Below are 24,563 nucleotides of genomic sequence, written 5' to 3' on the forward strand. Positions count from 1 at the left end.
TTCAGGGCTTTTTTGTTACTTGCAGTGCATGTTTATTCTGAGGATTAGATGGTTAATGTTTGTACAGCACTTTGAACAGGTCAAGGATTAATAATTACTAAAATTCCAATGTGTGTAATTCATGTACTAGTTTTTGTAAATTGAACTGGCTGGACAGTGGGAAAGTGACATTCCTAAACCATTAGTACTCTAGCTATCAATTTAATGGGTTCCCCAGGTCGTTCTCACATAAAAGAAGCCAAACCTGTGTGAGGTGGCGTGATAGTGAGGGGTTTTAGAGCAGGGCTCTTTGACTCTTCGTCAGTGAGCCTCATGTAGGTTTTCTGGTCTCTGTTGGTGTCAGATAAGCACAACTGAGAAGAGCAAGAAGATGCTTCAGAGTTGATGTGGCTGAACATGAGACTTAGAGGGAGTTTAAAAGGAGAAGAAAATCACCTCAGAGAGCATTTCCCTCTGAACACATAAAGAAAAATTATTACGTCTTCTCCTTTTGCCCGCAGAGCCCTTCTTTTCATATCCAGCTTGTCCCCAGTCAGGTTTTTCTTTACAAAGAAATGAAGAGCCTTTGTTTAAGGGTCTGTGAAAGGAGATTTTGTATTTTGGTGAAGGGTGAGAATGCCTATGTTTTAGTGTTGTCCTGAATACCAGATACACACACACTCTTATACACAAAAGCTGTCAGCCTTTATGATGGTGTAGGTCAGATGAGCTACAGAAGACTGAGAAATAATATCAGAGAAATAAGAGGAAAAACATTCTTTTAGTCATGCATTATCTTAGCATAAGGTGGTATGTTGGTTTGGAGCCAAGTCATCTTCCTGGTGGAGATTGTTAGTGACATTCCTTTCTGAAACTCCATGCCCATTTTACCAGCTGTGGTATTTAGTGTTCGGCATTGTGTCCCATAGTAAAGGCAGGCACCTATTTTCTTCAGATGGGATTTTTTTTTTGTGTGTGTACATGTTTATATTATACCAGTGCAGCAGCTACAGAAGGACATGTGGGCTGATAGAAGAGCTCTTTGTTTTCATTTACTGGCTGCAAAGGAGTTACACAATATCATTAGAATTTGTATGCTGTTTAATGGTTTTAGAGTGGTTTTGATGTGTTTTGAGTGGAAAAAAATGTGATTCATAGCAAAGGGAACAAGGATTTCAAGCAAAATGCCACTCCTTGAGCACCATAATGCAATAGGAAGGGAGATGAGTAACTTATGGTCTGTTTCCTGGCCTACTACATTGTGCCTTCACCATCTCTACACACACAGAAGTAGCGCCTCTGGATCTTTGAGAGTCCTTTCATTTAAAAAAAAAATCTGTATCTGCAAAACAAAACCATTCCATTTGGGGAGGAAGGCAGTCATTGCCAAAACCTACTGATTGTAACTCATTTAACTTGTAATATAGTTCATATTAGTCTTACAATTATTTACTCTTCATCTTCTGTACTTATTCCATCTCTCCCTTTCCATACGCTCTGTCAATTTTCCTCTTCCTTTTCTGCTTTCCTCTTTCCATGCTTGGTAAACAGGTTTCCAAAACTTCAAAAAATAAAAGTCCATTGGAAGCATGTGTGTGTATGTCCCTCTTTTCAGCACTTCTAATGTGTGTCTTCCCATTCCTCTGACCTCAGAATTTGGATTTTAGACTTTTTAGACTCTCTGTGGTCATGACCTATGATCTTTTTACTAAAACGACCTAAAGATTCTAAGTTCTAAAAGAGTCTAAAGCTGTTGAGGTAGCTTGTCCTCCTGCTGTGGCACACAAAAATTAGTTCTCTACTTGAATTTCCTTGAATATACTGCCCATAGTATGCTACTGGTCTGGATTTGTGTCCATCTGCTGTAAATGGAAAAGTGCAGATGATGATATATGTGGAAAAATCTAGTATTGACTTGATGGACATTCAGAATCTCTGTGCACTTTTTAGGCATTAAACCAAGTTTTCAAGCACCTTTGTTTATTTTTAGAGAATATCTTTGTTCTCAGCTTTGAATTTAAAATTCAACAGTGGAATAAGTTAGGCACAATGAAAGCAAGACAATTTCACTTTTTCTCCTAGTCTCCTCTTTGAAATCTCTTTGAGACTTGCTTTTATGTTTTAAGGCCAGTTGCTGCTGAGGCAGAAGTGAAGGTCTTGCTGAAACTATAGGACCTTTAGTTTTCACAGCCACAACCTAGGTGAAGTCCGTCTTGCTTAAAGAAATAGCAATACGGCTTTCTTGTGTTCACATTATGACAGTCTTCCTTGTTCTTCGATTGAGTGAAATATTGTCATTAAAAAGACAGATTTGAGGCAGTATTGCAATAATCCCATTATTTTAATATCTGCTTGATATTTGAGTAACTGTTAATACTTAAAAGCAAGTAAGTTCTTTCCCTTTCTCTTTGGAAAAAGCCTGGAGAAGTTTGATAGCCTTTTCTGGTATTACATTTATTTGCTCAAGATAATGACAAACCAAGGAACTATTTGAGGACTGGGTTTGACTGTCACAAGGTCATTTTTGCTTTTATTTTGTTTAACATTTTAAGTTCTTAAACCAACTGATACATTACCTAGGGTTGTACTAGAGACTTCTATTTTTCTAATCTCTCATGTGGAAAATACAATAGGGGTATCATTTTCCTAGTTCCATTTATGAAACACTGTTATTTCCCTACCATATAAAGTTATATTTATCTTATTAGGTGGTGTTCTAGATGGTACACTGCATCTGATACCGTATTTGTGCAGATGGTCTTAAAAAGCATATATTTAGCATAGTTACTTCTAATTATGAAACTCTAAAAATGCTCACCTTAAAAAAATCGGTTATTAAATTGTAAAAGGCTTTTGGTTATAATTGTATAATTTCTGCTACATAAGAATAACAGCCTTGATGCTTTGCATAGAACATGGATAGGAATAAGAGAAATAGAGCACTTTAAAATTACTCCAGCAAAATTTATTGACGGCAAAGTCTAAAACCAAGTTCAGATCATTGGTGGTCATTTCTTAGGGAGTCTAAAAAATCTAAAACCTCCTCTTAAATCAGCAGGCAAATGATCATATAATATTCTAATAAGTATGAATTTCTGATTCAATTTTGACACAGATGTTTAAGCAGTAGTATAACACTGGAGTGATTGCTGTTACAGGAAGTAGCGTAATTGATGCAGCTTTTTATTAAACAAAATGCGTACTATTTCCGTATTTTAACTGCAACGTGCTCGAAAGTTGTTGGGAGGATTTAAGAGGGATGTGCCGGGTTTGACTGCCCCTTAAAAATTACTTAGGAGGGTTAATCTGTTGTCGACCAACTGTGTTCAATTGCTGTTGTCTAGGGGATGGTGGTCTTAGAAGAATTCCCGTTTCCAAAAGACATTTTGAAGAAGCAAATACAATTGACAGACCAAGAAGCTTTATTAAGCGCCACAGGGAATTCGCAAGCTGCCATTGAGAGACAGGATTCTTTGCCAGAGCACGACTTTGAAATGTCACCCAGCAGTCCTACTCTGCTTTTACGAAACATAGAAAAACAGGTAAAGTAAAATAAAACTGAGTTGTCAGTGAAGCCAAATGACTGACTTCAGAAATAGGGAGGTTCCATGGTGATGACTTCCAAAAAGAAAGATATTTTGCAGTCCTGGGATTGGGTGCTGATTAATTGAAGGGTTTAAATTAACTACACTGTACATCAGGTTTACAAATTAACCTCTTATTTCTGACGTGTCTGTGTTACTGCTTTGTTTCCCTCCAAGCGGACACATAACAGCCTCTAAGAACCATCCACAAACCCGCCCCTGCTTTATAGTCAGGGTCAGTGTAGAGTTTCCACAGGTTGTTTCGGGAAATACTTAATGTGAGAAGAAAGAGTAAAAGCCCAAACAGAACACAGTTGTTAATCTGCCTTTTCAAACATTGTAGGACTCTGGTTTGGAGCTGAGGAGTTCCAGGTACTTACCAGGTACAGTGGAGGCATAGTTGTGAGCAGAGTTTCACTTCACAGTGTGCAGAATGGCTGTTTCCATGGTGTTGATTCCAGGAAATACGATTCCAGCAGGATTTTCTTTTGCTTGAAAGTACATAAAGGATGTGGTAGGATCACATTGCTGAAGGAGATACTGGAAATTTGTTTTTCAGAATGAATTTATGCAGTTTGTGTAAAACAAACCTGACAAAGCCACTGTGGGGCATTAATTTGTTGCTCTGCTGCTCTACATAAATTCCTGGTCATACAAACATTTTTTAAAAGGGTTAAAAGTAGTAGCATTAAGTACTAGTGCCTGTTCCTGAATCTCTGTGCCAATTTTTCTTATTCGATAGTCATACTTTCCTATTCTTAAAATGCTTCCCCTCGTTGATAAATCTTATCCACCACAGGCAGGACTGAGGAAGCAATGTAACAGGAAATTTCCATGCCCAGTGCTGGCAATTGCATAAGGTAACCCAAAGAGCATTTTTAGAATGTGGTGAATGGCCCCTCTTTAAGTGGTGGCTTGGAGAATTAAACGCACTTTTGAGTAAGACTTTTGACAATTAAAGTGATAGTGGTCTGTTTCCTGGTCCCCAAGTAGCCACAAACTTGGTCCAAGGGGTGCAATAACTTTGATGATCTGAAAATTACTTGGAAGTAAAAACTAACACATCGAACACGACACATTGGATTTCTTCCCTTTTACACCACTAAAAGCTTTGGGGTTTGATTTCCTTTTTGACCACCAGTTCTGTTCTTAACTCTTGAAAGTCTGCGTTTCTTGTTCAGTGTCAGGAGCAACAATGCTGCAGCCTGAAATACATTTACAGATATTCCCACAGATTTCTTCAGTCTGCTGTTAAAGTATTTCTTTGTTAAAAATAAGTAATTTTTCTTGTGAACCAAAAGGAAAGTCGTATAGAATAAAAGTGACTAAGGCTGGCAATTTTTATTAATACGGTTTTTGAGTCCTTTTCATAGCTACATGTATGTTTCTCCTTGTGTTTTGGAAGTCTGCCTTTATTTTTCATGCTCTTATATTGAGTAGAGACTGCTCTTTACAGAATAAATTCTGTTGAGATTTTTAAATCAGTCTGCTAACTAGTTTACTGGCATCTTGTTTGCTTTGTCCAGTCCTTTTATAATTGACTTGCTATTTCTGTTCTGTAATATCCATCCCTGAATTTTTTATTCTGATGTGAAGTTTTTACCTGAGTACATCACTTAAACATTAACAGAAAATCTGTGATTTGTAACAAAACAGAAAAAAATTCTTCCTATTTCTGCTTAAATGAAAAATGTAAATGTAAAATCAAAATGTAAAGAAAACTTACTGAGTAACCTTTAGCAATTCATGTTTTAAACAATCTTAGTTCTGAATGAAAATCCAACAGAGTAATACAAAAGGTTTGTTTGGGTTTGTTTTTAAATGAATATGCCGTTTCAGATCCATTTAATTTCTGTTCAGTGTGCAGAACACAGTCTCCTCTAAGCATTTATTGTGAGAATAGCCTTTAAGGTCTGACATTTAAAACAAAAAATCATTGTGAAATGTTTTTTGGAGACAGTCCACAATTCATTGCTTTGTATGGAGTAGTTCTTAGTCTTAACAAATTGGCTACATGTGTTTAATTTGTTTTGGGTCAGTTTTGAAAGTCACGGTGTTTTGCAGGAGGAGAGGGGGTGCTGGTTGCCTCTTGTTGCTATTTTTGAGGATACCAGAAGATTTTATCCATTTTGTCTGTCTTTAGAGTAGTCCTCATGTAGTTACACTTCCTTTTATAAAAACACCTTTGTCAAACTACAGTAAGCAATGAAGAGGATTCTTCTAAGAACAAAAAACTTTGAGCGAATAAAATGTATGATGAATGGACAGTTGACCTTTTTTTTCCCCCATTGAAATGTTTGTCAAATGACCAGTTAGCAGCTCTGCCTGCAGCTGTTGTAATATCAGCTATAAAGTGTTCTGTTTTCTATTTTCCTTTTAAAGACCTTTGGTCATAATACTATGGTCACTAATGTATTTGGGGTACTACTTCAAATGTATAAACAATGTTCAGGGTTGTGTTGGTGTTTTATTTGGGCTTTGGTAGAGTTGAACATAATAATTGTGAAAGTAAAACCATGCCAACACGGTTATTCACAGGAAGAAACTAAATATGATTATTCCATGATGTACGGGACTGAAATCCTAAGGAGGAAAACAAGAACCCAGGACCTTTGAGCTGTTGAGTCTGGATAAAAGTCTGACTACCTTTAATTTTTATTTTTTTTTCCAGAGTGCACAACTAAGTGAAATCATCAGCAGCCTAATTGCTCCACTCAGTCTGTCTCCAGCTTCTTCATCTCTTTCCTCCAAGACCTGTAGACACAGACAGTTGGTCAATGGAATCTCCTTCAGGTCGGTGACAGTGTGGTAGTTGTTTTTTTTTTTTTTTGATAATAACTTGCAGTAAAGTTATCTGTATGGAACTAATAATCATTACAATATTAAATAAGGAAAAGAGAACTGCTTTCTGCAGGCTTCAAGAGAAATCAAGTCTTGATTGTAAGGTTGAAAATAGTAGGGCTTTGTGTTGTTCCTAAAGATACCATAAAAGTATAGCCACTGCAACTACATTTAAATACTGGGAAGATGGATCTGTGAAGTAGTGAAAGAATATAGGAACACATTTCTTCTGATTGTTTTGAGACAATGCATTCTGTCATAACAAGTGCGGCTTTATTTCTGGAAAACTGACAAACTAGATTAGTAGGATATGTAAGCAATGTTGCGTGTCTCAGCAGGGGTCAGTGGCGGGGTGGTAACTTCATTAATTTTGAGCAGATCAGTCGTCAGTAAAAAGCCAAGTTTAACTTTGCCACCTACATTTTCAGGAATTTGGAGATACCATTTCCCATTCAAGGTATTTTGTTCTGGGTGGACACACCTTCCAGGATGACTGTAGGTTAAAATTAACATTTTAGAAAAATGTTTCTCAGTGCTCGTCCATACTACTTAGTAATTCCATCTTTTATTCAAAGATTTTAAATACAGTACAGGCTGTAGTAAGTATTAGTTTCAGAACAACATTAAGGTAATTGACTACAGCTACAAAAGATCTAGGTATGCTGGATATTTCTCCTGGATTACTTGTAATGCGATTTTTGAGGATGCTGTTATTCACAGGTCTTAATTAAGATCAGGTGGATGAAGAAACTGTTCCCAAGAATTGGGGTGTTCATGGCAGAGTGTGCAGCAGAACATAATTCCCTGGCTTCTGACTCCAAGAAGAGCTGTCCACACCGTCTGTTTCAGCTTTGCTGCAGAGGTTGTAGCCTCCCACAAAGAGATTATAATGAGCAGCTTGGATGGGCAGCTTCTTTAGCTGCCGTCTGTTCCACAGTGGTTGTGTGATTCTGCCCTAAATTTAAGGGGTCCTGGCATGTAACATCCCTGTTCCTGATGTATCAGTTGTTTATAGATGATGTAGGAGAAAATCAGAAGGTTCCTGTCAGATGTGGACTAAAAATAGCCCTGAAATAGGAGTTGCTAACAGAGATGGGTATGTGGAAAAAGAGAGTAATTTAGGCTGTGTCTTAAATCTGACTTTTTCAGAGACAGATGAGGAAGAATTCCTGCTTTTAAAAATGTTTTTAGGAGTTATGAAGTTAACTTCATGATGAGAGACTCTAATGGTGTAACTTCAAGCCAATTCTCTTCTTACTTATTAGGCACTGTCCAAAGTTAGTCTTTCCATTTCATGAGTAACATGTTGTTTGCTCATGGACTGCTCTCTAATGTTCTAAGGTTGGTTGTTTTCTACTCATGACCTAAAAAAGTCCAAAGAAAAATGTTAGGACTTGGAAGATTTTCTCAGTACTGTAACTCTAAACTGGAGTTTGGCAAATTAGGTGTTGGAAGGGAGTCTGAGAGACTTCAGGGCTTTCTAGATGCTTTCTTAAACATGAGTTAAACAGTTAATTTCAATTTTTCACTACTTATGAAGTGTTTTGAAATCTGCAAATAAATACTCTTCATTAAAGATTAATGAAATAGAGTAGTTATCATGAGAATCCTGCAGGGAAATTCACTGCCTCCTACTTCTTGGTGTTTTTTGAGCATGTTCAGGGGTTTGGTGATATCTTGTTGTTGTAGTAGCTGGGTATTCAATCAATTGAATTAACTTAATAGTTCATTATTAACTTACGTGCTGCAGTTAATTCTTGGTTGCTTCTCCCCTTGCTTTTTCTAAACCTCACTCTGACTGTGTTCAGTATTTCAGAAAGCAGAAATCAAAATCAAATGGAAAATAAGGGGATTTTTTTGTTTTTGCGAGGGGGAAGAAACAGATGATTGCAATTTTCACTTACGTAAGTTCTTGAAATTAGTTGTAGGCTATTGATGTGAAAAACACGATAGTCCATGTTTAAAGTAGGTTTAAGCATGAGATGCTTTGGAGTTGGTAGTTGTGGGGTTGCAGTACAGCTGGTTACATTGGCTGTTCGCAGTGGAAGTGGAGGTGCATGTACAGTTCTGGTTGACTGAATATAGGTAACCTTGAATTGCCATTTGTCAAGGCCTAATTACATTAGTGCCTTCCTTTTTTTTTTGTGGCTTTTCCTTACAATTGAATCTAGGTGCCAAGATTAGCCCAAAGCATTGCATGAAGGTAGATGCTCATAGAAGCAGTTCCCTAAGCTAGTGATACCCACTTTCTTATGAGGGGAGGGGAAGGAAAAATTGATTACTTCAGGACAAATAGTGCCTGTCTGACGGCTTCCTGTGCAGGCATGCATCTGGAAGTAAGGTCAAAAGCAAGAAAGGAAAACCATGAGCTTTGAAAGGAGCATTCTAGCAAATTCGTTACTTTCACATCTGGCTATGGTTCATTTTGTTCTTCTGTAGAATCATGTTTTGAAAACCATTCAGACTAAGATCAAACTAAATGGGTAACTCAAAGCTTGATTGGGAAACCATTTAAACAAGTGGCAGGAAAACCACAGTGCCATGTACAGGAGCTCCAGGCCACAAAGATGAGATCTCTCTTCATCTGAAACTAAAGCAGTGCATTGCTGCAAGGCACCGGAAGGTAAATAGAGCAGATGTCAGAGACTGCAGAGAAATTACCAAGGGCCTGGGCAGACCACCAGAACAAAGGCAGGAATCACAGGAGTTGAGGAGCCAGGCTGAGGAGCTTTTTATTCTAATTTATCTGTCCAAGTTGTCTCTCACATAAGAGAGAGGTATGTGGAAATCCACAAGTTGAGCTTGGGACCATCTGACTTGGAAAATGTTTTTGAGAATTCAGAGAAAGTATTTTAAGAAATCTTTTTCATGGACTGTAAGCCTTGTATTTCTTTCTCAAGCCTTAAAAATGTAGTGTTAACATTAAGAATGTCATGCCTCAGTATTTTGGGCTTTTTCTTGGCACTTACTGATATGTTCCTTAAAATACTTTGTACCATCCCTCTGTTAGTTAGCATGTTATTTTCATGTGTCTGTGTTGCTTATTGGATTGTATTGATGTGTCAGAAAGACAGCTCAAATTCAAGCCCGTTAAGCCTTGTTACCACTCCAGTATAGCATGGGATGGTGTTTAATCACACTTCCATAACAAGCCCTTTTATTTAATAAAAATGTACTGTTAAAAGAATCACCTATCAAAAAAAATTTATAATGGCCTTGTAATAAATCTACTTTCATGTTCTACTAATAAACCTACTAATAAAACTGTGACTTGTCATAAGGCAAAATAATCATTCATGCAGATAGATGACCTGTTACAAACCAAGGCCAAAATACCCTGTGTAGTTGCAGTGCTCAGACAGTTCAGAGTTGTGATCAAGGTTTTCAGTATTGTAAAAATAAAAGCACACTTGAGTGCTTTTTGCAGGAAGCCTTCAACTTTGCAGGCAGATGTTGCTACAGCAACAAAATCAAATCAGGAATACCTATAACAGGGAAGTTCATTCTTCCCATTGAGCCATTCCCACCCAAATAGGAGAGTGTTTTAAATTCTTACCTTGTGGTATTGCCTCTTCTGGTCACCAGACAGGCTGTAGGTTGGTGAGAATAGTGTGAGGTTGTTCTACACATACGCATAGGGGCTTCTACTGCTCTTGGCCACATCTTTGCACTTGATTTTGACTCTACGCTTGAAGTGTGTAGAGTTCCTAATTTTGATACAAATGCTTCACGGGGAGTTGCAACCCCTATGCTGAATGATCACTGGTTTGTAAAGCTTTACTTAGGTTTCAGTTCTTGAGCAAAACCAGAAAATCTTGAAAGTATGAGGACAGAACTCTAGGTCTCCTTTGCATTAGCATGACTGCTGTCTTGAATGGAACGTCAGTTTGAAGAGAAATATTAATGTAACTTGAAACTCATATGTGTTAAAAATGTTAGAGAGTTCTTGAAATTGTAAAAAACAACACTCAATATATGCTTGAAGTCTTAACTTCATTTTGACATTTGTTTCCATGAGCAGAAGGGTAAACAAGAATGATAAACTCCCTTTTCTGACCTGACGCAGAAGTAGTCAACTAGCAAACAAAGCACATACACAATTTTCTGAAACAGCGTACTAAAACATCTTGGTGTTTATAGAATTCTCTTAGAATTAGATCGCTAATGCTAATCAGTGTGTGAAATCTTGGCCTGTGCATGTGGAACATATTTAACATTTTGTATTTCCTTTCCTCATTATTCATGAAACTTCAGAGCTTCAGACAACAGAGAGGTATCCTCTTCAGGTAGCTGGTTGCTTGATCGTCAGCACATCAAGAAAAGAAGAAGAGACAGGGCAAGACTCAGATCTGTCTCTGTGAATAATGTGAGCACATCTGCCCGAACAAGGCCACTTCATAGTTTCCAGAAGAGGAAGCTCTACAGAATGCATGGTGCCTGTCACTGGAATCAGCAGGTAGGCCCTTGCCTCTCTGTTTGGGAGAGAAAACCAAAGAGTCCAGCTGCTTGAGTCAGCATGTGTCTTGTCTGGTGTGCCAGAGGAATAGTGCATGCTGTGCTGGTTATTTGTTGCAGTCAGGAACCATAGGGTGTGTGCAGCATTGGTACTGGATGTGTCTGCAGTAGCTCAGAGTTAATGAGTTGAACATAAAAATTAAAGATAGGTCAGAGTCCTGCTTATCAAATCAGTTTGTTGTATGGCTGTCTTTAAAGTCCTTGTAGAATCTAAGAGACAACTTGAGAGTTCTTTGGGAGGCCTGACTGCTGAAGAGACAGGCTACAGTGTAAAGCGTCTGCCTCCTTGTTTTCAGAATATTTGTTTTAGCTACAGGAAAGTTTACACAGCTGGTGGCACATAGTTTTCTAGAAAATTGAATTGCAGTATCTTAATCTTGTTTCCATTTTTGCTGTCTCTAATTATATTGCCTTTTTCATGACACTTTAAGAATGCTTTAATACTCTTAGAATTTTCTGTATTACAGAGGAATTAAAATGGAAAAAACCACATTGTTGTGCAGAGCAAGGCTATCGGCCTGCATCTGATTTTAATAGCATATTGCTGGTGAGAATATATAATGAGTTTGGCTGTGGTACTTAAAGAAACAGTCTAATTTGGGAGCAGAGACAGTATGAATTCATTCTTCAGAGCAGTGTTAATCCCAAGAGGTTTTAATTTCTTGATTTTACTTTGCCTTTTTAAAAGTAAGTGTAGTATTGAGGGAATCTCCATATCTCCTCAGCTAACTGTCTAGGATCTACTAAGTGTGCCCGTCGTCTGGGGAGCAACTTCCCGTGCAAGGATGTTCTGTACTGATTCAGCATTCTCTGCAAAATGGCAGAAGCGTCCTAGTTTTATAGCAAGATACTTTATTGGAAAACTGTCCAGTTTCTTACTAGTTTAAGTTCCTAGCTTCCCTGCAGTGGGGCTTAAAGACTTTGCAGCCTTCCTGGAAGGTTTGGGCCAGGGGGATGGGGGTGGAGAGTGAGTCTCGGAGCTCTATCTTCTCCTAGGTACGTAGCCTTTTCATCTTGTTTGCATTGACCAAGGAGACTGTTATGGACTTGGACTTAATGTTTCCCATTCAATCCTGTCACAGAGGTTGGAGGCCTTGTGCTGTGGCTGATGCCTCTAACTGCTTCTTGCAGCTGTGGAGAGGGCTCCTTAGTGAGAGACTCCAGGACCTTCCCTTCCTTCTACTTAAACATGAAGGGTTTTCACTCCAGATGCAGTTTCTAAATAACAGGCCTTTCTGGAAGCCTCTGTCTTGCAGGCTCAAGTATTTCATATTTCTACAAGCACTGCCTATGTCCCTGTGTTCTGAGAAGTGGGCCAGACTTAGTGAAGTTCAGAGAATATCGGTAAAGGCTTATGATCAGAAACTCTGTTTCTGTAGCCTGACAGCAGGACTTCAAGACAGAATTTACATTTTTACCTTCAACCAGCCATAAAGCTAAGCAGATCTGCATGCTTGATAGTTTACCTTGACTTGTAGGCTGCAAAGAAAAATTTATAATTAACCTGTGGCTGCAGACTGCAAGAAAAAAGTATGTTTTTAAGTTACTAGTTAAGGCTTCAAGTATTGGAGCTGGTGCAACTGTGTCTGCTCCATGCTCTTGATATCTCTGGTGCTGGATTACCTTATACTAACCCAGCTTCAGTGCCTTTGTACCAAAAGTGCAGAGATGTCCCAAAGACAGTGGGGTAAAACATCCTTGTATGCTGTTTATGCTTACCGCAGCTCTCAGCTCAAAAGCCTTGTTTAGACTTTGCTTTTGAATGTCCTTTCCATGGAGAAGTTAACCAAGAGGCAATGTGGAGAACTACATCATGGGCTACAGAGAGATTCTGTAGCTCTTGTTCCTTGAGAAAACAAGAGATGATGGCAGCAATCAAGTTGTCAGCTTCGGTCTTTCTTCATGGAAGTGCCAAACTCAAGTTTTGCAAATTAAGGTAAAGCAGGGAACAAAGCCTCTCACACAGTGTTGATTGAAAACAGAGGATCAGGGATTCTGCTGGGGAAGTAAGTGACAAAATTAGACTGGACATTTCCAGCACATACTGACAATCAAGCCTAAGTGGGTATTGAGGTTTTGAATTAAGAGTCATCAGCCATGTATCATTTCATTCAACAAATCTTAGAAATTCTAACAGGCCCTGTCACTTTCTTAGTCCTGCACTTGCTACACTTGGTTACCCAGCTGTTGATGAGATTCCTCATCCTGTAATAAAAGAGCACTGGCCATCAGCCCAGGCTGGCTTAGGCAGATGTCTAAGAGTAAGGATGCAAAATGGGGAATGGCTTCTGGGATTGATATCTAGTTTTCTCTGAAAATGCATTTATATTCCCCAGAGAAATCCAGCAAATTTCCTCTGGTTGTTCACAGAAAAGATAAGTAACCTCTTAGCACATGGAAAATAGTTGGATTTTTAATGTATTAGTGTGCCTTTTCTAGCAAGTGCCTCTCCCATATTTCCTCAGATTTTACATATTTATATAACCCCTGGTACCACAATCTGTGAGGACCCCCATTTCCTTAAGGTCACTGGCCTGAAAACAAGCTGGAAGTCTTGCAGCAGATGTGGAGATCAGATTCCAGCTTGCCAGAATCAGAGGAGAAAACTGAATCTTCTGAGTGTTGCAGCTCCTGGTGGTGCCTGGTTTGAACAGCCAGCAAGCAGTGCCTGGCAGTGCTGAGGGAATATGCTGCTCTGCAGAGTAATTTGAGCAAGTTGGTGACTAAAGAACTATGACCAGAGAATCACAGCAAAATGCAGGCCTCTATGTGTGGAACATTAAGAAATGCTGGGATAGCTTTGAGGAATTTGCAGTTGGGTTTTCATTCTGAGGACTGGTTGTAGCCTTTATGCATCTGAACGGCATTCAGAGTGTCATCCCTCACATCTCTTCAGATTCATTTGAGAAGCTCATTCTGCCCCCTCACCCCCTTAACATCCATGTTAGGAAAAGTAAAGTATGAAACAGTGAACTGCTATGCAATCTGTCGGTTCATAAGGTCACTGGGAAGACAGCCACATTTTTTCTCTTATCTACTGCCATGCTACATACATTTACAATGAGTATTTATGACCTAGTAGCCTCTCATTGCCTGTGGAGAGATGCCCTATATTGTCCTCTACTTTGCTGTTTCTTTTCTGAAGAGGACTACACCTTCCCCTGCTCTGCTAGTTAAATAATGCTTACACAGGGTAGTATGTAAAAGAAAATACAGAAGTCTGTGAAACTCTAGAAGACTTTCCAGACTGACAAGATAGACCGCAGATAAATAAAACAGGATGCAAGGTGTTTGGTTTATGTGTCACCGTCCAATATCCTCAGGAACTTGAAACATCCTTTGGGGCCAAATCTGCTCATCCCCTCAATCAGAAGGACTAAGTACCACAAGATGATCCCTGAGTCATCATTTGGGTCTGGAATCTGTTTTGTATCTTTCTTCTTTGTCTAAATAGCTTGGTAAGAGCTTAGGCCATTTCTTGATTGTGAGTCATGCACAACAAACCCTTGGATTGCAGTCTGTGCTTCAGTCTAGAGGACATGACTGTAGTGGTGCATTTCTTCAGCATGATGTTCGAATGAGTGATAAAACTTGCATGCAGGACAGCACAAAGAAGTAAGCTGCAGGTGTGTCTAGTAGGAGAAGACAACGTTTGCAGCTGGGAGTTGGAAGTTTGAGAGTGCTGTGTTCAAAATGTTGCATCTGCCCCTCATTTGTGTTGTTACAGCTGGCAAGTCAAAATCTCTGGATCGTTGTCTCCTATAAAATGTGTGTAATGTAGTTTTAATGCTAAGAAAGAAGGTCAAAAGTATCTAAACATTAAAACAGAGAAAGTCTGTAAGTAGCAAATCGGTGTCAGGACAGTAAGACAGAAACACCTATTGAAACATTTCTCGGTGGTTGTTGCATTTGTACCTGCCTTCCTCCCCCACCCCAGATTGTCCAGTCTAATGCCTGGTGTTTCTGCAAATGCTTTTCCTATAGTGAGGAAAACTGTAGCTCTGTCTCCTGCTATTTTTTTGTCTGCACTTGAAGGAACTGAATTATCTGTGACATGCTAAAAGTTCTAAAAGCAGACAAGTGTCATACTAGTCAGAAACTCTCAGAGAGGTCTTTGCTTAGCTGACATGCCCAGATGTTTTCTTTTTTGCTATTTTATCTGTGTGACTTGCTGCAGGATTTTTTTAATAACAAGGAGTTTGTTTTGCCAGTATATTTTATTAGTTTCTCATTTAACGTCCTACCAAATGATACTAGTTCCACTTTTTTTCAAGTCGTGTTTTGCCAAGAGATGTCATTGAGGCTATGTAGACTTTTAATCTATAAAAACTTTATACAGCTCTAAATAAAGGTAAGAGACAATAGAGCAGTGAGATTGGAGTACTGTCAATTTTGCTCCTATCTGGTTTTTTGCAGAGTTGTAGAGCATGGTGGTGTTCTTTAATCTGAAAATTCTCATTGTATTTGTATTCCCACCTGCTGGAGAAAGAGTTGGTTGTGGGGACCGAGGCATGTGGTGAAAACAGTATTCAAATTTGCAAAGGTGCCAGCACCCTGAAAGTTGGGAATTGAGGTGCAAAAGCTTACATTTTGGACACCACAAGCAAACAGTTGGTATAATGTTGCCAACTCTTGCAGTTGCATATTGCCACATTTTCTTCTTTGCAGTCTCAACTTGGAGTTAAGTAAGAGCAGAAGAGTATCTGTTTTCATTTAGTGGTTTGAAAAAAAAAGGGGGGAAAAAAAGTGAGTGCTTGTCCAGAAGGCTCTGAAAGGAGACAGGAGAAAAGTATTTAAATTCAAGGGTATGAGCTTCTTATTTTCATTTAAATCTCATGCTGGTTCTATGATTTTTGTGTTCAGAAGCATTCCCAGTGCGTGCCTAGTACCTGTGGTATTCTTTGTTGACACCACTTGATAAATACAAGTGAGTCTTTCCCCCAGTCTTGTTAATTTTCAGGTTTTTGGAAAGAATGTGTATATATTTTTACTTATATATATATATATATCTATATGCACACACATATAATTTGTATTATATCCATGCATAGCCTTTATCTTACTTGCTAAATGTCTGCTATTTGCTAGGGGTCTGTACCTGGGAGGAAAGAAGTTGCATTGACCAGAGTCTACTGGTTGTCATCCTCTTCTTTGGTAACCCTAGATACTGGCTCCATCACCTGCTTCAGCATAGTTTCCTGGCATTGCTGACTTTTGAAAAAACATTGTTTGGTTGCCAAGTCTCCTGCAAACTGGTTCAATGCAAGTGGTGTGGTACCTCTGTGGATATGTCAGTCTTGTGGTCTGGGGAGGAGAATCCCGTGGTTACCAAGTTTGTAAGTGAAAATAGTAGTTGATGAAATTGCTACTTTAACCCTGAAGTTAAAAAATAAGGCCTTCTGTTAGTTAAAAATCAATGAGACCTGAGTGGGAAAAGAAGTTCTCATATGCATTCAGCTATTCTGAATATATGACAAGGCTTTTGTCTACGAGGGAGGGAGGCAGGAAGGAAGGATGGACACGTCTAGCTTGCAATTCTGTGATACTTCCAGCAGAACTAGATCCATCCTCTCTGAGGTTTGTGGCAAGCCGGTAAGCCTGTGAATTCTTTTTTCTTCAGAATGAAAAACCTTCATGCTTTCCACAGTCTTACACCTTTAGCTTAGTGACATTTCTGTAGTGTTTTACTGATCACATCTACTCTTAATTTCTGCATGGTGTTTTTGAGAAGATATCCCTGTGGATTAACATATCTTTCTTTCTTTTGGTTTAACTGGTCAAAGATTGAGCACTAACCTTGATTTTTCAATTGATTTTCTAGTTGAACAAAACATCTTTGTTTCAGGATGTAGAAGACAGCATGCACTTCTACAGAGCAGGTGAAAGTCCCGTTGGCTTATTGCAGGATTAAAGAAACTAAACTCCATGTATACTTAGGAGAGGTGGGTGATCTCCAAGAACAGTAGCAGCTATCACTCCTTGTAGGACACTGAGCAGAAAATCTGAATTTGGGACAACATGGATGTGAGTAAGTTTTCATTAGTGTTTTATGAAACTCCACATTCTCTTCCTGGAAAAACATTGGTCTCTGCCATAGGTTCTGCCACTTCATTTTTATTGACAGCTTTAGAGGGGCCAGAGACAGATGAATTTGTTTACGTCCTGGGGCAGCTTGCATGCGTGTACCTGACGTGCATGGGAAAGGTCTGTCCATTTGACTGCTAGAAAAAAACTTCATCTGGAAGGGAGGGTCTGACATACGGCAGGGGTGTGTGTGCAAGCACCATCTGTTGTGCACCTTCCCATGTAGGGATGTCTTAGATGCTTTGCACACCTTCTCTCCCACTACTTGGTAATAAGAAAGTCTTGGGGGCTTTCAGATTAACTTTTCACTGTCTGTGTATTGTATGTTGCCCAAAAGCACTCTGCACTTAAGACCTGCACATTTACCTTGTGAAACACAAGGTTTCATGGAACTGTATGTTCTGCCAGAGGGAAATAGCTCTGCTCTGAGCAGGTTGTTGAGTCCAGAAGAGGGAGGCCATGGAGAAGTGGGCTGTCCTAAAGGCAGATGCTAAAGCACTGAGGCAAGCAGGCTGCTCTATTAGTTGGATCTGTACCACAGGATTAAAAGTTGGTGTCTTTGGTGTTCAAAGGGGAGTTGTCAGCCACCCCACACAGAGGTTCTCTTGAATCCTATAATTAAATCTCTGCAGTATAGTTGGCTACCCATTTACTGAAGAACTTAATGAAGTTTTTAATATTGATGGAGATAACTCTTCTTTGATATTGCTAAAAACTTTTGAGAGTGTGTTTGTAGAGAGCATAAATGCATTTTTCCTTGCTTTTTTGGGCTTAATAAGAGTAATCACAAGCAGATGTGACAGGTATTCAGCACACTGTATTTGAGTTAATTTAATTAACTTACTGGATTTGCACACAGTGGCATAATTGAACTGTGGCTCTCTGTACTGTTACACTTGGGCATGTTTCCAAAAATGTGTTACGATCCTGTTTAAACCCAGAAAAGCAAAGAAAGCTAAGTCTCTGTGCATAAACCGGGAAGAACTTAGAAGGTTCAAAATATTCCCAGAAACGAGATTAAAACCAAACGAGATTAAATGCTGATGCCAAAAAATTGATGTATTTTATTTAATAATAGAGAGGCAAAGAGAAAGAAAGAGAAAAGAAAGAAAGAAAGAAATAGAGAAAGAAGCGTGCGTGGGGGGGTGAGGGGACAGGGAGAGGTGACAGGGGTTAGGTAGAAGTATATCACCCATCCGAAGGTCCCAACAATGTCTCATTGCTCCCCTCCATCTGCTCTGGTGGTGGTGAGGGTCCCCTGTCGCCGCCATGGCCACGCCGCCCGCCACACCACACACCACCACACCACATGCCAAAGAGTACAGAATCCCGTGGATTAATACACACTTTGGGCCAGGTGGGAACGCCCACGTGCCTCTCTTGCAGGGGCTAGCCTGACACTGTCCCTTGCAACACTGAGGGTCTGTTGCATCATCTCTGGTGCCCTGGTGCTGGGTCTGGGGACCCCTTTGAGAGGGGCCCCTGTGATGGGCCATGTCACCCCTTTCTGCTGTGGATAAGCTTTCCCCTCCCTGGGTGAGGGCCCCTCAGATGAGCTCCTCTGCACAGTGGAGGATGGGCAGTCACTGCACCTCTGACCAGAGGCTTTTCCAAGATACCCAAAGCCTCTCCTCCCTCCACCCTTTGGTGCAAGGGGTCTGTGTGAGCCTGGCAGCTGATAATCCTGGGGCTGTGGTCTCCACCTTGGAGGTGTTAAGCCTGTGCTTTGTGAATGTCCCCAGCCCTGAGTTGTTACTTTATCTTATCTTCATCAGCGAGAGGTGTAAGGCCTCAGTCAGGGCCCCATTCGGGGTGCAGCAGTCTTCTCTGCAGCTTTTTTAATACAGTTTTAAAAGTCCTTTAAGAAAATGTTTAAGTCATAAACTATAATATTTCAATCACTGACAATCCACTCTGTGACTTAAACTGTTCTTCCAGTGTTTCTTCAGTTTGTGGGTTGCCCATGGTGGTGATATGTAGAGTGGTTAGTAAGAGAAAAGATAGAAGAAGAAGTGGTAATGCAAGTAATACAATAGTTATTCTAATCATCAAGAATGTAAATTCAATTGCAATCATTAATCCAATGCTTATTAGTAAGTGCCTCCCACCCTGTGAACTCAAAGATCAGTTTTCTTTATTGGATAGTGGGTGTGAGGGATTCCCCAACATGGTATTTCTTGGATGTTGACTTAATGTGTTTTGAAATTGATCATAGAGTTACACAGCGGGTTTTAATTTTTAAATTCCTTGGGGGGGGGAGGGGAGGGGTATCCCACTATTAACCTGTATCAATCAGTCACGTTTCCAGGGGATCTTCAGCTCCAGTAATATAATTACACCCTGGAACAAATGTGAATATGTTTGTTGAAGATGTGTGCTTTTGCATACTTCGAGGCTGAAAAATAGGTTTTTTCCTTGATGCATTCACATACAGTTGGAAGAATTTCATTGGTGGTATTCTTGTTCCACTGGGTAAGTCTATGAAAAAATTAACTTTTATCATACCACAGCCACACAAAATATAAAAACATTTTCATACAAAAGATTTTCATGCAAACACATTTTTACATTAGGGCTATATTCCATTTTTCAGGGGCTAAATTATAGCAATAATTTAATGTTGTAATTTAATTTTGTCACAAAACAGAAACTGTAATTTTGTTATTGGTGGGGTTAAAAAAAAAATAATAATAGAGAGGCAAAGAGAAAGAAAGAGAAAAGAAAGAAAGAAAGAAATAGAGAAAGAAGCGTGCGTGGGGGGGTGAGGGGACAGGGAGAGGTGACAGGGGTTAGGTAGAAGTATATCACCCATCCGAAGGTCCCAACAATGTCTCATTGCTCCCCTCCATCTGCTCTGGTGGTGGTGAGGGTCCCCTGTCGCCGCCATGGCCACGCCGCCACACGCCACACCGCCACACCACACACCACCACACCACATGCCAAAGAGTACAGAATCCCGTGGATTAATACACACTTTGGGCCAGGTGGGAACGCCCACGTGCCTCTCTTGCAGGGGCTAGCCTGACACTGTCCCTTGCAACACTGAGGGTCTGTTGCATCATCTCTGGTGCCCTGGTGCTGGGTCTGGGGACCCCTTTGAGAGGGGCCCCTGTGATGGGCCATGTCACCCCTTTCTGCTGTGGATAAGCTTTCCCCTCCCTGGGTGAGGGCCCCTCAGATGAGCTCCTCTGCACAGTGGAGGATGGGCAGTCACTGCACCTCTGACCAGAGGCTTTTCCAAGATACCCAAAGCCTCTCCTCCCTCCACCCTTTGGTGCAAGGGGTCTGTGTGAGCCTGGCAGCTGATAATCCTGGGGCTGTGGTCTCCACCTTGGAGGTGTTAAGCCTGTGCTTTGTGAATGTCCCCAGCCCTGAGTTGTTACTTTATCTTATCTTCATCAGCGAGAGGTGTAAGGCCTCAGTCAGGGCCCCATTCGGGGTGCAGCAGTCTTCTCTGCAGCTTTTTTAATACAGTTTTAAAAGTCCTTTAAGAAAATGTTTAAGTCATAAACTATAATATTTCAATCACTGACAATCCACTCTGTGACTTAAACTGTTCTTCCAGTGTTTCTTCAGTTTGTGGGTTGCCCATGGTGGTGATATGTAGAGTGGTTAGTAAGAGAAAAGATAGAAGAAGAAGTGGTAATGCAAGTAATACAATAGTTATTCTAATCATCAAGAATGTAAATTCAATTGCAATCATTAATCCAATGCTTATTAGTAAGTGCCTCCCACCCTGTGAACTCAAAGATCAGTTTTCTTTATTGGATAGTGGGTGTGAGGGATTCCCCAACATGGTATTTCTTGGATGTTGACTTAATGTGTTTTGAAATTGATCATAGAGTTACACAGCGGGTTTTAATTTTTAAATTCCTTGGGGGGGGGAGGGGAGGGGTATCCCACTATTAACCTGTATCAATCAGTCACGTTTCCAGGGGATCTTCAGCTCCAGTAATATAATTACACCCTGGAACAAATGTGAATATGTTTGTTGAAGATGTGTGCTTTTGCATACTTCGAGGCTGAAAAATAGGTTTTTTCCTTGATGCATTCACATACAGTTGGAAGAATTTCATTGGTGGTATTCTTGTTCCACTGGGTAAGTCTATGAAAAAATTAACTTTTATCATACCACAGCCACACAAAATATAAAAACATTTTCATACAAAAGATTTTCATGCAAACACATTTTTACATTAGGGCTATATTCCATTTTTCAGGGGGTAAATTATAGCAATAATTTAATGTTGTAATTTAATTTTGTCACAAAACAGAAACTGTAATTTTGTTATTGGTGGGGTTAAAAAAAAAACAACAACAACAACAAAAAGAAATTAATTCTCCTTTAAATTTAGTTGTATAACTCTAAGGAACTTTTCTTCTTTTGAACTTTAGTAGCATGATTAAAAGAAGTGAGGTAGAATTAAAATGTTCTTGGATATAGGAAACTTAACAGTACATTAAAGATGTTTAAGTGGGTTTGAGAGTTGGTAGAAGATTGTTTTTTATTTTATCTTATAATCTGTTAGGATTCTTTAGTTCACTAATTGATAACTCTTGAAGAAAAGAGAAAAAAAATAGCCAAATTATAATGATTCCAAGGTAGAATTGGGAAAGTCAATACATATATGTATGATTTCATATATGTATATATTCTTGTATATATTCTCTATTTTTTTTGTACAAAAAAAAATAAAATTATACATTCATAAGACTTTTTGCCACACTATCTTGGCAAAAGAACTCAAACTTAACAATATATAAAATAAAATCGATTTCCTTGCAATGCAAACACAAACAAATTACAAACATTAACAAATTAATTGACAAGGCAAGCAGTCAGGATGACAATTTAAAAGTTGCATTGGTTCTCACACAGCTCTATCTCATCTGTTGGTAGGTTCCTATAAAAGAAAAGTAAAAATTCGGCCTACTACAGACTGATATGAAAGAAAACAAAAACTTCTTGTAGTTATTACAAAGTCACAGAACTTTAAGTGAAGAGATAGTTATCACATCTGGGTGTGAATCTGCTGCCTGCAGTTTTGCTATTCCCAAATTCATTCTCTTTTTCTTCAATGCAGGGATGTTTGGAATTCCTAGAAAGAGAAAAGAAGCTACCCAGGCAAAAAAGTTGTTAATTGCATCAAATTATGCAATTTTGGTGTTCATCCAGTCTTTTTAGTGTTTTCACTGCATTTTATTGACTGGATTCCAATTTACTGGGTTTAAGGCCAAATTTTGATTTTTCAGTAGCCATACAGGTACAGTTCCAGTAGTAGTTTTCTGACCCTTGCCAGTTTTAATTCAGGGTCTACATGCTACTTTCGACCACATTTCAGAAAATGTTACAGGTTCAAAACCTCACAGTTTTTTCCCCTGTAAAATTCTCTCTCATTTGCATTTCAAAGCTTTCTTTGGACATGACAATCAAGTTCGGCAGCTTGGTGATGGCTCTGCCAGCAGCCTCTTTTAACTCTCGCCCTTCTAGCAGAGCAGAGAATTTAAACAACAATGACCACTTGGATGTTACAGAAACCATTTCAGTGCACAGACCACCCCCGCAGAAGATGACCTGGCACTAAATTCATTCAACAAAGGAAACAAAGCTTGTGCACTATATTTTATGTAACGACAGAAGTCGGAGTGATCTTTCCCAGAGAGTGCCCAGCATAAAGCGAATTTTCAAAAGTCTCACTCCTTTCTCCAGGAAGGCGCCTCTTAAACAAAACCAAATAAAGTTACAAACACTGGAACAGTCTCTCTCAAAGGACACCCCTTATAAAATATTTTCCAAGGTCCTACTCCTTACACCTCGAGAGCACCTAGTGTTTACCAAAGTTACAAGTTGCAAAGTTAAAAATCTCAGTTACAAGTCACAAAGTTACCTTCCAATTTCCAAGGTCTTTCACCTCGGGAGTACCAATTTCCCAGACCTTGGGCTTCAGGAGCACCATTTTAGCACAGGTACATGTGCAAACACACAAGCAAATGTAGGAGTTTTAGTGATCAGTAGCTGAAGCCATGTATTTACTTCACAATTTTTTAACTGGGAGCACAAAACATTTTTCCTTTCAGTTACGGCTTGTTACCTTCCAATTTCCAAGGTCTTTCACCTCGGGAGTACCAATTTCCCAGACCTTGGGCTTCAGGAGCACCATTTTAGCACAGGTACATGTGCAAACACACAAGCAAACAAAAGAGTAAGAGGGGGTAAGAAAGGTAGAGAGGTGTTAGGAAATGCAGAAAGGTACCTTGTTTTGTTTTTTTTTAAAATGATCAATCATAAGAATTAGCAATTCATTAATTTTTTGGAAACAACACTCTCATTTTAAGGGAATCCTGCCCGTGACGCCAATTAAAAATGTGTTACGATCCTGTTTAAACCCAGAAAAGCAAAGAAAGCTAAGTCTCTGTGCATAAACCGGGAAGAACTTAGAAGGTTCAAAATATTCCCAGAAACGAGATTAAAACCAAACGACATTAAATGCTGATGCCAAAAAATTGATGTATTTTATTTAATAATAGAGAGGCAAAGAGAAAGAAAGAGAAAAGAAAGAAAGAAAGAAATAGAGAAAGAAGCGTGCGTGGGGGGGTGAGGGGACAGGGAGAGGTGACAGGGGTTAGGTAGAAGTATATCACCCATCCGAAGGTCCCAACAATGTCTCATTGCTCCCCTCCATCTGCTCTGGTGGTGGTGAGGGTCCCCTGTCGCCGCCAATGCCATTTTCCATTTACTGATATTGGCAAATGGATTTTAATATAGTTTCAAAATGGATTGTGACTGTGAGGCTGTTTGACCATGTATGCATGTTTTCGAGCAGGCTCAGCTTTAAGCTATAATCTAGATGTGTTTGGGGCTAAAGTGAATTAAAGCAAGAAAAAGGGAGTAAGGACTTGTAGTGAGTTTGGTTCAAAATATCCATTACTTACTTATTTTCCTTTTGTGAGATAAGAATTAGGAGAAAGCAAAGCAGGCACAAACCTTAAACAGTTGCAGTACAAAGAAATAGAATTAAAAGTAAAGAGAAATAACAAGAAATTAAAGCAAACCCCCTCCCCCTTTCCAGCACTTTCCTCCTTTTACCCAACTCACACAAAGGGTATCAGAACATGAGATTTTAGTTAGTGTTGCAGTTCTTGATAAGTCTCTTTCATATGCTTAAGCAAAAAAGGGTTTTCTTCAGCTGCACCTGGTTACCAAACTGCCACCAACAGCAGACCCGCCCAGAAAGAAACAATCTGCTGTGGTGTTAAGACGTCTCTTCCATGAAAATCTCACAGTCCCTTCACACTGCCAAACACAGGCTATCACATGGGGTTATTTATCTTTTTAAGGATGAGTTACTGTGGCCTGAACACAAAGGCTTTTTTTTTTCGTCTCTAAAAAACCTCTCACCGCTTTTATGTAGCCTGGCATAGGCACTCGTCACGTGAATTTTTCATCCCCCCATGTACTTCAAATGGATTAAAGAGACAAACAGTTTGTGATATTACAGTTTCTTACCACGGCATGCAAGAAGGTTTTTAAGCTACGTGCGAGAATCGCGGCACCGCCCT

At 39.5% G+C, this 24,563-nt stretch overlaps 1 protein-coding gene across 5 annotated transcripts in view; it reads left to right on the top strand.

The window, feature by feature from the left end:
* Positions 1 to 24,563, top strand: part of KANSL1L (KAT8 regulatory NSL complex subunit 1 like) — a 65,268-nt gene that overhangs the window by 17,578 nt on the left and 23,127 nt on the right. For 4 of the 5 annotated variants that reach the window (XR_001866140.1, XM_017747148.1, XM_017747146.1 and 1 more), the window contains exons 4-6: positions 3,324 to 3,521; positions 6,235 to 6,356; positions 10,659 to 10,860. Coding sequence is in view for 4 of the 5 variants with exons in the window: in XM_017747148.1 (XP_017602637.1) it covers positions 3,324 to 3,521; positions 6,235 to 6,356; positions 10,659 to 10,860 (522 nt within the window). In the remaining variant the exon portion in view is untranslated. The remainder of the gene's footprint in view (positions 1 to 3,323; positions 3,522 to 6,234; positions 6,357 to 10,658; positions 10,861 to 24,563) is intronic. The other variant, XM_017747147.1, reaches the window with a different exon arrangement.

Source organism: Corvus brachyrhynchos, unplaced genomic scaffold, assembly GCF_000691975.1.
Source record: "Corvus brachyrhynchos isolate BGI_N302 unplaced genomic scaffold, ASM69197v1 scaffold671, whole genome shotgun sequence".
Taxonomy (NCBI): domain Eukaryota; kingdom Metazoa; phylum Chordata; class Aves; order Passeriformes; family Corvidae; genus Corvus; species Corvus brachyrhynchos.